The sequence below is a fragment of the Natrix helvetica genome (assembly GCF_964273705.1).
Source record: "Natrix helvetica genome assembly, chromosome: Z".
NCBI lineage: Eukaryota > Metazoa > Chordata > Lepidosauria > Squamata > Natricidae > Natrix > Natrix helvetica.
In genome coordinates, this window is record NC_138554.1 from 84,106,232 (window position 1) to 84,120,804 (window position 14,573).

Here is a 14,573-nt window from a genome sequence, read left to right on the forward strand (position 1 = left end):
GTCCTATTCAACACATGTTCAGAGACAAGAAAAGTAAGGCCCTTCACTTAAACAGGAAAAAACAGATTTCAGATAACAGATCCATTTACAGGATAGTCGTTGACTCAATACTAATGCCTGTGAAAGAGATTTAAGTATTCTGGTGGGCCATTTAAGTATGAGTTAGTAGTGTGTCTCAGATGTGGTGTTAATTGGCTGGAGCAGTCAAATCCAAATGAATCAGAGGTGGTGTTCACCAGTTCTGGAGAACCGGTAGAGGAAACTGAATAGTTCAGAGAACCAGTAAATACTAACTGTGACTGGCACCAACCCCATCTATTCTCTGCCTCCTGAGTCCCAGGGATTTTGCAGTAACCTTCCTCTGCCATGCCCACCAAGCTATGTCACACAAGAGGTAGGTTGCTCCCGGTTCGCACTGGGACACTGGGACGCACCGGGATGCCAGAAATTGTCAAATTTACCTTACCTTTTAAAACCTGTTCGTCCGGTGGGACAGTACCTGAACGCTCCCGCCTGCCCCTTCTCGCTCGCTCCCCCACCCATACGGTCACTGCTCGCTCACCCCGCCCATCTACACCATGCTTTCCCTGCCCGCTGCTCACTGATTGACTGGCTCACCAATTTCCCCACTTCTGAGAGGCGGAGGGGGGCTTTCTCGCACGCCTTCTTTCTTTCTCCCCCCCTATTCCCCCGAACATGTGAACTGTGAATGAAGGAGGCTGCAGTGCAGACTCATTTGCCTCGGCTACGCGATCTCCTTTTGTTCTCTGTCTGCCTCATTCACTCGTTTGGGCAACAGAGAACGAAAAGAGAATGCATAGCCAGAGGCAAATGAGCCTGCAGCCTCCTTCATTCACATGTTCGGGCAGGGGGGGGCGGGAGCTTTCTCACATGCCTTCTTTCTTTCTCTGAAGGCATGCGGGAAAGCCCCCCCCCATTGCCCGAACATGTGAACTGTGAAGGAAGGAGGCTGCAGTGCAGACTCATTTGCCTCAGCTACGCGATCTCCTTTTGTTCTCTGCCTGCCTCATTCACTCGTTTGGGCAACAGAAAATGAAAGGTGGTCGCATAGCCAGGCGCAAATGAGCCTGCAGCCTCCTTCATTCACGTGTTCGGGCAGTGGAGGCGGGAGCTTTCTCACATGCCTTCTTTCTTTCTCTGAAGGCATGCGGGAAAGCCCCCCCCCATTGCCCGAACATGTGAACTGTGAAGGAAGGAGGCTGCAGTGCAGGCTCATTTGCCTCAGTTACGCAATCTCCTTTCATTCTCCGTCTGCCTCATTCACTCGTTCAGGCAGCAGAGAACGAAAGAAAGTCTCGTAGCCAGGGGCAAATGAGTCTGCAGCCTCTTTCATTCCTTCCTTCCCTCAGCACCCACCAAAGCGCTGCTCCTGCTCAGCTGCTGTCGCTGCCGCCACGCTCCCTCTGCATGCCCGGCCTCCTGCCTCAGTGGTAGCGAGCAATGGCGGCGAGTGGTGGCTGGTGGCAGCGGCTACTGCTCCTGGGCTAGCTGTGGGTCTTGCTGCTCGCCGGGCAGCGCCCCGACTCTGCCGCCGCCACCGCTGTGCCACTTCAGCAGCAGCACCTCTTGCCTGCAGAACTGAGGCGGGGAAGAAGATTGAGAAATGTGGAGCCACAGACTCCTCCCTTTCCCTTGCCCCACAGCTCACCTCCTTGGGTGGGACCAGGGTGAGTGGAGGTGAGTGGAGGGTGAGTGGAGTTTGCGACCAACTTTAAAGTGAATGGGGCTACTTGTGACTAAATGGGACAGAAAACATAGAGAGATGCAAGGGAACATGGAGGTAATCTAGTCCAACCCCTTCCCAAGGCAGGAGTCCTTCCTTCTCTTTGAGAGCTGTCAGTGGCAGACATGAGGGAAATGGTGTGAGTGTGTGTATATAAGAGAGAGAGGGGAAGAAAGAATGAGAAAGAGAAAGAAAGAAAGTTGGAGAGAGAGAGAGATAAGGAAGGAAGGAAGGAAGGAAGGAAGAAGAAGAAAGAAAATAAGTGGGGGAGAGAGACACAAGAAGGAAGGAAGGAAAGGAACTTATGATCACAATTGAACCCAAAATTTTGGTTTCTAAGCAAGAGCATTGTTAAGTGAGTTTCACCACATTTTCCAACTTGGCCACACCCACGCAGTCACAGGACTGCCAAGCCACTCCCACAAAACAGGCCACACCTATAGAATAGGTTCTAAAAAAATTTGAAACCCACCACTGTGTCATGCCTACCATGCCAAGCCCACCACTGAACTGGATGAATTGCCATCTGAGTAAGCAGAGGAAGTGAGGCTGGATGCAATCAATGGATACTATTGTCATTTTTCAAAGAGGACTATTGCTCTCTTCCAACATAACCGCTCAAGGGCTGCAAAGAAAGTAGACTAAAGGAATTCTGCAAGAATGCTGATGCAGAAACTCTACCAAATAAAGACTAAAAGAGACATGATAATAGTATTCCAATATTTGAAGGGCTCCCACAGGCAAGAGAATCTCGGTTTATTCTCCATAGCACCTGAGGGCAGGAAGCAATGGCTGAAAGATAATCAGAGTGAGATCTAATCTGGAACTAAAGAGGAACTATTAAGCAGTGGAACAGCTTGCCTCCAAGAAATGGTGTTTCATCACTGGAGATTTTCAAGAAAACATTGGACAATTGTTTGTCTGAGATGAGAACTCCTGCCTTGGACAAGGGGCTGTACTAGAAAATATCCAAGGTCCATTCCAAACCTATGATTCTGTGATCATCTTAGCTATTTCATGAATTTAGAGGAAGGGAGACATAGCTCATGAAAGCTCATACACTAATGAAGTTAATGCACCACTTAATTCTTCATACATTAATTTATCTCTCTTTATACAGAGAAAATCCCAAAGTTAATAATATATGCAGTAAATATATATATTTATAGAGTTTGTGTATAAATTGGTTTGGCTCAAAAACCTGAGATTATGCATATATTTGTTTGATTTAGTGTGTGTTGCTATCCGTTGTATCTTAAATAGTGGAGAAAGTCACAGAGTTGTCTAGCAAAACAACAAGCTTGCAAAAATTTTGTAGCAGAACAAATGATAGTTCAAACTATTGTGTAGATTGGAGAAACTCTTGTTCTAATTATCATGGTTCATATTGGAGAACTGATAAACAAAGATTTTGTTTTGCTTTACAGTAATATTCAACATATGCGAGAGCAACTTGATGTATTAGGCTTGTCTTTCAGCTGGGATCGGGTAAGGTTTTTAAAATAAATATTTAAAGGAATATTTTATATTATGAAATTGATATATTTTAGAATGTAACTTGCCTATGAACTATCTGAAATGTGCAGATTCATATTTTTTTCATAAAGTTTTTTTATTTTTCATTTTCATAACATATAATCACATGTATTCTATTACATAGCCAACATCGTATTATATTATTAAATGTTTACATCAATTCATCTTACCATCAACTCCCTAAAAGAAAAAGAAAGAAAAAACAGTTATTGGCTCTTCTGCTCTCCATACACTATATTTGTGCGTTCACTTTCTTCTCCCTCTCTCATCCCCCTCCCTATCTCCTTTCTTCTCTCTGTTCTCCTTCCCTTCTCTACTTTCCCTTCCTCTCGCCTACTCCTCTCTCCCCTTTCTCTCCTCCTCTTCCCCCCTCCTACCCTCTCTCCTATCCCTCTCTCCTTCCCTTACCTCTCTCCTTTTCTTCCCACTCTTCATCTCATTTGCTTGGTGTATTTCAGCTTCTGAGCAAGCTCCATTTTATGCTGATGGTATTTATAGTTCCTTTTCAATATACATATTTAATTTTAAACATATATTTTCCACATTAAAAAAAAAGAAAAATAGATTCTAATAGAACAAAAAAAGTATACATATATAGTCATTGTACTTTTAACCCACTACCCCCCCCCCAGCCTAATTTTGGGTGAGATGTAGACCTGGTTACAATTCCCAGCTATTCCCATCATTATCTTTATATAATTATGCATCCTTATGCGCCCCAAATTTGTGATTTTGCCTTTAAGTCTCAATAGTTTCCCATTATAAGTGTATTTCATGTTCCCTCTCCAATTTTTCCATGTCTTGGATTAGATTATCTTTAGTTGTCTATGAATGGCAAACCTCGCAGTTCAATATTCACTTCAATTCCTTTAATCTATTATATAGAATGGTAAATATTTCGCTTTATTTCATCATCTTAAAAGTTCTATGTATATCCATGTTTCATATATTTTAACCCATGCTTAGTTGTCCTTCTGTTGTCATTTCCAATCAATTTGCCACTCAGTTTAATTATCAATATATAAAAGTGAATGGCAAACCTCTGCTTTACAACCTCCCTATGTCAGTTTCATATTTATCCACATTCCATATATTTTGGGATTTGTTTAGTTATCTTTCCATTATTATATTCAACCAATTAGCAACTCCATTTTATTGTCATGTTTTTCACAACCTCCTCACATCAATATCAATATCATATTCATCCATATTCCATATATCTTGACTTTTGCTTAATTATCTTTCCATTATTACATTCAATCAATTAGCAACTCCATTTAATTGTCATATTTAGAAATAAAACCCTTATCTTAGTTTTATATTCTCCCACATAAAATTTTCTAGTTGTCTAATTTTTTCCTAGTAAATCTTTTGTCCCACTTCTCTGCTCCTGCCCTCTCCCTTCTCTTTGCTTGGCATATCCACTCCCCCACCTTTCTGCAGGTCACCACCAAAAGGATGTTTTTTATTTCTCTTTGTTGGGGCAAAACCTTCCCCTTCAATTTCCCTTATGCTACTAAAAGACTCAACTTCTTTTGTCTGCCTTTTGTTTCCCTCCGTTTCTACTCCTTCATTATCTTGCCCCCTTTCTTCATTGAATTCTTCTTTAGATATCTGCTTCTCTGGGTTCAGAATTCTATTTAGGCTTGATTTTAATGATTTATGCATATTTTTTATAATTTCATGCAATTCTTCAAATTCCCAGCTTTCCATGATGTCCAGTTCCAAAGTTAGAATTAGCTATACAATTATTTCAGAGTTCTGATCCACCTTAAGTTTGTCCGCTTCCACTGCTGTAGGGGAGAACAATTGGAGCCATCTTGGTCTTTTGTTGTTCCTTAATATCCAGTTCCAAGATTGTAGTTAGTTATACAAAGTCTTATTTTGAGGCTCTGGTCCATCTCAGGTTTTAGGTACTGTGGGACCGGAAGTGAAGCCGGGGCTATCTTAATCTTTTGCAGTTAAATAAAAAGACAAAGGAGGGAAGAGAAAAAAGAAAAGAGAAAAAACGTTTTCCATTTCTTATCTCTGTAATAATTCTTCCCCCTGTCACCTTTCATCTCCGATCAGCCACAGCTGCTTAAAACATATCAATTAAAACAAACTTATAAAGAGGTAGATTTGGGTACTCTTTTGCCTCCTGCTCTTGCAACTTCTGATTTATGGTAGTTGGTTAGTTAAAGCTCCCACATAGTCAAGGTTAGGTTATCCATTATCAAAGAAAAAGAGATCAAAGTATTTGGTTTCTATTTGATATCCGAGACCAAAATAGAGTTTATATTGTGTGGGTTCAGAAGAAGACATGCTTTTTTCTCGATTATTTTAGTTGGAAGGAATTCAAACAAAGTAAAAATTTTGGTTTCTGTTTAAGATCCAAAACCAAATGTAATGTTTATAATTATGTGGGTTTGTAACTGCTTTGCTTTCTGTTCTTCTATTTGAAAGCGCAGACAAAGAACTTCCGGGGTGCGGGGGGGGGGAGGCTGGTGTTACAACCTCCACCTTCCTTTCTTCTTTTTCTTTTAGGAAAAAAAGATCGATCTGTCAATCAGTATTATTCATGTTCTCAAAATTTCTTTGCCTTTTCCAGGTTTAATTTATAGTTGTGGGTTAGATAAATTCTCTTACCAGGTGTTTTATCTCTCCTGGTCTCCGCCTGTTCCAAAATTATTTTGAGAAAAAGGCCAGCATCTTGTCAGCCATGAAGGCTGCTGCCCCGACTCCGATTCATAGGCAAATCTCTAACCCACAAGAGATCTGTTGCTTCTCTCAGGGTCTGATGAAACGCTGCCTTTCTTCGCTCCCACCTCCAGTGGGGGTTCTGATTCAAAAGAATCTTCGGAGATGGTTTGTCAGACAGGGTTCAGGTGAGACTCTTAGGAGCCCACACCTCCTGCGTCTGTCCAACTGGAGAACTTCCTGTCAAATCCCAGATTCATATTTTAAAAACTATGAGAACCTACTCTTTTCTCTATGATTTATTTTATATTAATTTTACTGTGTGACTATCCACCCCTAGGAGGTGAAAGAATTGAATTTGATAAGAAAAAAAAATCACAGAAAAAAATAGAAGGAGGTAGAAAAGACAAGAAACATGCAAAAATGGGTTTACTTACTACATGCATATAGGCTTAGATACAGTACTGTAGGCTGGAGAAAATATTTCATAAGCACATAAATATTAAATAAGATCATAAGATTAACTGTGACAAAATCCTCTCGTGAGGGATAAGATTTATATAAACAGGAATATGAAAGAAAAGAAGGTAATAAAATTGCTAGGGAATTACTTTGGTATTCAATTTTGTTACTATTCTTTGCTTTTATTTAGAAAACTGTTTACTTTTGTTTGTGGCAAAAATAATGCTTTGATCCTCACTATTGGAACCAAAACTAGAGGTATACCGAATATTTTGGGGGTAAAATACTCAGAACGACAAAATATTTTGGAAAAGGAATTACCTACTTTAGAAAGTAGTTTGACCTTTAAACATTCCATTTTGACCATGAAACAGAAATTTCTGTTTGGAATAAGCCAAGACAGGATCAAAGCACTTCTAGATAAGGACATTTTGGTGGTGGTGGTGGGACGTGGAATGCGTTGATTACAAAACATTTTTTGTAGTTTTAATTAAAACTTTTGCAGAATCTTGACAAGATGCCTCTTTGCTTGCCTGTCAAAGTTCTATGTGTGGATTTTAGTAATATAATCCCTATTCTATTCTTCCCTACAGTCACTTTATAGGGGAGATGAATGGCATAAAAATGTAATAAATAAATATCTGTGGTTGTTAATTGTCTACACATTATTCTGCAAAATGAGTGAGCTTTATTTTCTGCTGAATTTGACTATCGAGACTTCTAGTTAAAAAAAATTCTTATTTGTTTTAATGGAGAAAATGCTAGACTTCTTTCACAAAGTATATTTGAGTTCTGCATTAGATGATTATCTTCTGGGCACTAACATACTATTTTGATTTGGTTTACTTTTTATATTTACAGGAAATAATCACTTGCTCTCCTAAGTACTATAAGTGGACGCAATATCTTTTTATTAAGCTTTACGAAGCTGGTTTAGTCTATCAGAATGAAGTAAGTTTTAATATTGTTTTCAAACTGATATTACCTTATAGATTACCTTTCCAAACTTGAGTAACTATTGCTTGTGAGACAGGTATAAAGCTCAAAAATTGTTAAAAACTACATTCTGTAAATCCATAAAAGACAGGAGAAAGATTATTTGCTTTGTACTTAAACATTTATTTCCCAAATGTCAGTGTTTTTGCCTCCATTATGATAAATCAGGGGTGTCAAAGTCTATTTCATTGAGGGCCGCATCAGGGTTATGGTTGACCTTGGGGGTGTGACTGGCTGGATGTGGCCAGCTTCCCTGCCTCCCTCCTTCTCATTCCCATCTTCCTCCCTTTTTCCTTTCTTCCTTCCTCCCCTCCCTCCTTCTCTCCTTCTCCTTCGCATTTCTTTCCTTCCTTCCTTGCTCCTCTCCCCTTACTCCTCTCCTTCTTATTCCCATCTCCTCCCTCCCCTTCCTCCTCTCCTTTTTATTCCCATCTCCCTCCTTCTGTCCTCTCGTCCTCCTTCTCTCCTTCTCATTCCCATCTCCTTCCTCCCTCTTTCTCATTCCTATCTCCTTCCTTCTTCCCCCTCCTTTCCCTGGGGGAGAAGGTGTGAGCGCTCAGGGGCAGGGCTGAGTTAGCGGGGCAGTTCCTCAGTGGCACCAAGGCAGCCCCGCAAAGGCTAACTGCATTCTGGCTCGAATCGCGGCCATCAAGTTATAGATTAACACCTGACTGGCGTCAGCTGAGACTGAGGCACTGAAGACTGTTCCTATGCTATCTCAAGGGCAGCCCCGCAGACCAGATCTAGCCACATTCCAGGCCAGATCCTGCCCACAGGCCTTCAGTTTGACACCCCATGATAAATGATACAAAGAAATAAAACATTACAATTAATAACACATCAGTAAAAATAATACACATTATTATTATTATCATATAACATTAAAGAATCATAGGAGCTAGATTTTTTTTAAAAATTTTTTTGCATCAGAATAAATACATTTGTGTGCCAGGCAACCTTCTTTGAAGAGAATACGCTAAAATGGGACATCACAGTAAAAGAGGTTTTTCTGACCATTGTGAGGATGTCTCGCTTCAGAAAGAAAATGCTACAGCAGGAGAAGGGTTTCCAAAAATGTAAGCTAGATTCACATATTGCACTCTAACAATGTTTGTTGCAACTGTTGTTTATTAGATAAGGTATAGTGACCCAGTTCAGAAAAATAAAAACATGTCTTAGATGTAACCGTGATATAATCACAACTGGAACCATGATATAATCACAACTGGATGATTTAGCATTATATTTTGCAGGTTTGTAAATGAACTTTCAGGCATTTTGGTTCCAATCTCGGTACAACATTTGATTAAACATCAACTTCTTGCATTGGCTTGGAAATGATTACAGAATAAGCCTGGGTATAAGGGATAACTGGTTCAGGGGGGAAAAGCTTTAGAAAATTGGTATATGTTTAAGGATTCATGAAGTGTAAATATTTGTGCCAATTTCCTACTTGAAAAATTGCTCAAGTTTGCTCATGCTAGTATTTCTTCTCTCTGATTTTGGACATTACATAGGCAATGGTGAATTGGGACCCAATGGATCACACTGTCCTTGCTAATGAACAAGTTGATGAAAATGGCTGTTCATGGCGTTCAGGAGCAAAGGTGGAAAAAAAATACCTTAAACAGTGGTTCATTAAGACAACTGCTTATGCCAAGGTATGAGTATAAATGGTTTTGGAGAGGGGAGTTAGTTCTCAAAAATTCTAAACCAAAAGCAAACTTGAAGGTCTTTGTATCAATAGAAATCAGTATCAGTACATCTATATAGAATTATTGTATATTTTTTGCCGTCTCTTGTGTGGTGCCTTTATAGCTGTTTACAAAAATGGTTAGAGTTGCATTAATGTAATATTGTTAGGGCACCTTGCTTCTCTAAAGAATGTCTTTTTTGTGAACAAATGTGTTAAAATGATAGGACATGCTAATCTAATAAAAACTGTCCTTTTATGACAGGTTTTTTATATTAAGTCACAAACAAAGTACATTTCTGTGTGTGATAAAGATGAATTGAATGTCTTAAATCCTGATTTAGCTACACTAATATAGTTTAGTGTACAACTTACATATTCAACATTCCACGAGACTTTAACTAAATGCAGATTCCATGTTTGACAATTTTCTTTTTTTTCCAGTTTTTTTTGTTACATATTTTAACTTTTTTTATTAAAAAAGTGTTGTCCTGGTTTTCCCCCCTTTACATCTTCTATTATGCATAGTATATTTTACATCATATTTCCAATTTACATTTCAGTCATCTTATTTTCATTCCATATTCTCCTGCTTAATTTTAATTTCTTCTTAATATATAGACAATATCATTATTTGCCTCTCCAAATTAATCAAATTTAGCATATCAATTCCATCTATTATTCTGTTTTACTGTTAATAACATATATCCTCAAGTAGTAAACATTTCATTTAGTTAGTTATCCACAAGTAATAATTTTAATCTATTTCCTTCACATTGTGTTGAATATATACCGTTGGCTATATTTACTAGATTTCATTCTATTCTGCTAGCAAATTCTTTTCTTTCTTTCTTTCTTCCTTTCAACCATTTTCTCTTAATCTCTCAGGAGCTTCATTTCTCTTATATTCTCTTCTCTCCACCCATTTGCCTAGCTTTTTCTTTTTCTTAATCTTGAAATTCCTATATTTTTCTTTCAAATCTTTTTTTCTCCTTTTTAATTCTGTTGTTTTAGTACCTCTCCCCAATTTCCCCCACATCTTTCCCCATTGACTTTCCCTTTTGGGGGGCAACTTCCTCCTTGTCTCCTTTGGGTATGTAACTATAAATCCCAGTATAATCATCTAAGTATTTTTCTTTTTCAATCTCTTTTTCTTCTATGATATCTTACTGTGCTTCATTCAGTTCCTTTCCTTCCTCCTTTTCTCCTTCTTATTCTTTTTTTTAAAAATATATATTTATTATTTTTACATTTAAAACAATGCAATACCGCGGAGTTGAAGTGACCATACATTCACATTATATACAGCTAGTTTCAACCATTAACAATTAATCTACTTAATACATTGTCTATCCTTCTGTCCAATCACAATATATACATTTGTTCCAGTCTTGTCATCTTGTCTTATACCAATCATAAAATCTATTCCATACTTCAAAATATTCAGATTCCCCTTTATTTTTAAGTTCAAGAGTGAGCCTATCTGCTTCTGCACAGGCCAACACTTTTCTGATTATATCTAGCTCTGATGGTGTATTTTCTTTTTTCCAATACTGTGCATAGGTTATGCATGCTGCAGTTAGTATATGTATAATTAGATAAAGTGTATCTTTCTTAAACCCCTCCGGTATTATGCCTAGGAGAAAAGTTTCTGGTTTAAACATAATTTGTTCTCACATCATTTGTTCTAACCAAGATTGAATCATTTTCCAATATTTTTTTGCCTCATTGCACGTCCACCACATATGATAGAAAGTGCCTGGTGTTTTTTACACTTCCAACAGTTTGGGGCCAGATTTTTGAACATTTTGGAAAGCCGTGCTGGGGGGAGATGCCATCTGTAGAACATCTTATAAAGATTTTCTTTATACGCCGTAGCCAATGTTAGTTTCTGATTAAGTATCCAAAGTTTTTCCCACAGCCAATTCCACATTGTAACCGAAATTTTTCGCCCAGGCGACCATGGTTTCTTTGACATCTTCCTCCTCTAGCTTATATTCCAACAAGAATCTATACAGCACTTTGATCAGTCTGTTTTCTGTCTGTATCAAAAGTTTATCTAATATTGTGTAGTCTTTGGCAATACCTTCGTTCTTCCTATCCTGTGCATACCTTGATTGTATCTGTAAATAAGACCACCATTCTACTTGTACTCCTAGTGATGTCAATTCTGATCTAGTTTTGATCTCCCCCTGTATGTTCAATAACTCTTTATATGTGACTATATTTTCCATATTGATTAAATTTGGTTGTATCTATGCTTCCATCGTAGATAGCCAAATAGGTATTTTGGTATAGTGGTCATGTTTAATTTTGTTCCATATTAGTAACAGAGATTGTCTGATGTAATGTCTACTAAAATATTTGTGTGCAGATCCTTTTTCATACCAGAGGAAGGCATGCCAGCCTGCTTGGAGATGACGGCCTTCCAATTTGAGTAATCTTTTATTTCTCAGCATTATCCATTCCCTTAGCCATGTTAGAATGGCCGCAGTATAATAAAGTTCCCAATCTTTTTCCTTAGTGTCTTGCATAGCCTTAAGTTTTATTCTTGGTTTTCTTCCCTGCCAAATAAATTTCGAAACCAATTGATTCAAATCCTTGAAGACACCTTTTTCTAATTTAATGGGAACATTCTGAAATAGGAAAAGAAATTTTGGTAATATATTCATTTTTATAACTGCGATCCTACCCATCAGGGACAGTTGTAGGTTTTTCCACCTTTCTAGATCTTTCTTAGTTTTATTAATCAAATTAGTATAATTATCTTCTTTGATGGTCACACACCTTGCAGATAAATGTATACCAAGATATTTAACTTTTTTGACAATTTGGATACCCAATTTCTTCGTTAACTCCTCTTTCGCTTTTGATGTCATATTTTTAGTCAGCATTTTGGTCTTTGTCATACTTATCTTTAAACCCGCTATTTTCCCATACTCTGTCAATTCCTCAATGACTTTCGTACCAGACTTTATAGGATCTTCTAACACAAACACTAGATCGTCCGCAAAGGCCTGTAACTTAAATTGCTCCTTTTTGATTTCTAGTCCCTTTATCTGTACCTCTTTATGTACATTCCTGGCTAATACTTCTAGGGTTAATATAAACAGCAGGGGGGATAGGGGACAACCTTGTCTTGTACCTTTCTGGATTACAATACTTTGTGTTAATTCACCATTGATTATTACTTTGGCTTTTTGATTTGTATAAATTGCTCTGATCGTGTTTATAAATTTATCCCCACAATCCATGTATTCTAATTGTTGATGCAAAAATTCCCAGTTGACATTATCAAGTGGCATCGAGAAAGATTAGTGCAACCTGTTTTTCATTGTGCACTTCATAATATTCAAGAATGTTCAGCATAATTCTCATATTGTTTTTAATTTGTCTTCTGGGGAGGAATCCGTTTTGATCTGTATGAATGATGTAGGAAATTTTTTCAACCGTTCTGCTATTATTGAAGCAAAAATTTTGTAATCTAAATTTAGCAGTGAGATTGGTCTGTAATTTTGTATAGACAATTGCGCCCCCTACTAGAGCGGGACCCCCTTCGCACAGTCACTCATGCCCTGGTGACTTCCCGTCTTGATTACTGCAACGCTCTCTACATGGGGCTTCCCTTGAGATGCACCCGAAGGCTCCAGCTGGTCCAGAATGCAGCCGCGCGGGTTATTATGGGGAGTACTAGGTACTCCCATGTAACACCTTTCCTGCACGAGCTGCACTGGCTGCCTGTGGCTTTTTGGGTGCGTTTCAAGGTGCTGATTGTCATCTTTAAAGCGCTCCATGGCTCGGGACCTAGTTACCTACGGGATCGCATTCTACCCCACACATCCCTGCGACCAATCCGCTCTCACAGAGAGGGACTCCTCCGGGTACCTTCCGCTAAGCAGTGCGGGCAGGCGGTGCCTAGGAATAGGGCCTTCTCTGTGATGGGCCCAACCCTCTGGAACGACCTCCCCCCGATATTAGAACTACCTTGGACCTCCGCTCCTTCCGCAAGAAACTCAAGACCCACCTGTTTCGACTAGCCGGCCTGGCCTAATTGTAATTGTAATTGTACCTACAGGTAACACCCACTACTGACCTTCCTGGATGGCTTTTTAAATTTTAAATTTTGGGGTTTTAAATTGGTTTTAGAATTGTTTTTAATTATTTCATTAGTTTGGGTTGTATATACAGACGGTATGGTTGCGTTGTTTTGTCTGGTGTTTTATGTTATGTTTTGTTGTTTTATACACGAACGGTCTGTACACCGCCCCGAGTCCCTACGGGGAGAGGGGGCGGTCTATAAATTTAATAAACCTAAACCTAAACATCTGGTTTCTGTCCGCCTTAGGTAATAATACAATATTAGCCTCCGTCCATGATAACGGTGTCTTTGCCTCTTTCAACACAGCATTATAAACTTCCAACAACGTTGGAACAAGCATATCCTGGAATTCTTTATATATTTCCGCTGGCAACCCATCCGGCCCTGCAGCTTTATTATTCTTTTGTCTTTGTATGGCCTCAATTATCACTGATGTTTTAATGTCCTCACTGAGCATGTCCTTAATCTCCTCTGGTACCTTTGGCAGATCTGACTTTTCCAGGTATTGTAGTATTCCTTCCTTTGTATAGTCTCGGTTTTCTCTATATAATTGTTCATAGAACTCTTGGGTAATCCTTTTCTTTTCCTCTAGTTGGTAGCAGATCTCGCCTTTTTCATCTTGTAGTTTATTGATCCAATTCTCTTGCTTCTGCTTCCTCAGCCTATAGGATAGCCACTGCCCCGGTTTATTTGCATTCTCAAAGAAATTTTGTTTTGCTTTTTTTATAGATTGTGCCAATTTTGCTTTTTCAAATATAGCCAATTCATGTTTAATCAATTCCATATTTCCTTTATACTTCTGTTCTGCGGTTTCTTTTGAAGTTCACTCTCTAAATTTCTATCCCTCTCTTTCAGCTCTCTTATTTTTAGGTTCTCAATTTTTTTCCTCCTAGCTGTGGCTGATATTGTGACCTCTCTTATAAATGCCTTAGTTGTATCCCATAGGTTTTGTATGGATGTATCTCCTGGCCCATTTTCTTTGAAGAAAAATCTTAATTCCTGATTAACTCTTTTAATATATTCCTGATCTTTTAGGATTGATCTCTTGAATTTCCACGACACCTTGACGAATCCAAATATCTAGACCCACGCCAGTCCGGCTTCCGACCCGGGCACAGCACGGAGACAGCCTTGGTCGCGTTGGTGGATGATCTCTGGAGGGCCAGAGATAGGGGTTGTTCCTCTATCCTGGTCCTATTAGACCTCTCAGCGGCTTTTGATACCATCGACCATGGTATCCTATTGCGCTGGCTGGAGGGGATGGGAGTCGGAGGCACCGTTTTACGATGGTTCGGCTCCTACCTCTCCGACCGGACGCAATGTGTGTTGACAGGGGGGCAGAGGTCGACCCTGAGGCCACTCAC

At 39.1% G+C, this 14,573-nt stretch overlaps 1 protein-coding gene across 5 annotated transcripts in view; it reads left to right on the plus strand.

Moving 5' to 3' along the window:
* The window catches only part of LARS2 (leucyl-tRNA synthetase 2, mitochondrial), a 176,028-nt gene that overhangs the window by 53,287 nt on the left and 108,168 nt on the right, over positions 1-14,573 (plus strand). For all 5 annotated transcript variants that reach the window (XM_081933357.1, XM_081933358.1, XM_081933359.1 and 2 more), the window contains 3 exons: positions 3,172-3,232; positions 7,283-7,372; positions 8,935-9,078. In XM_081933357.1, coding sequence (XP_081789483.1) covers positions 3,172-3,232; positions 7,283-7,372; positions 8,935-9,078 — 295 coding nt within the window. The remainder of the gene's footprint in view (positions 1-3,171; positions 3,233-7,282; positions 7,373-8,934; positions 9,079-14,573) is intronic.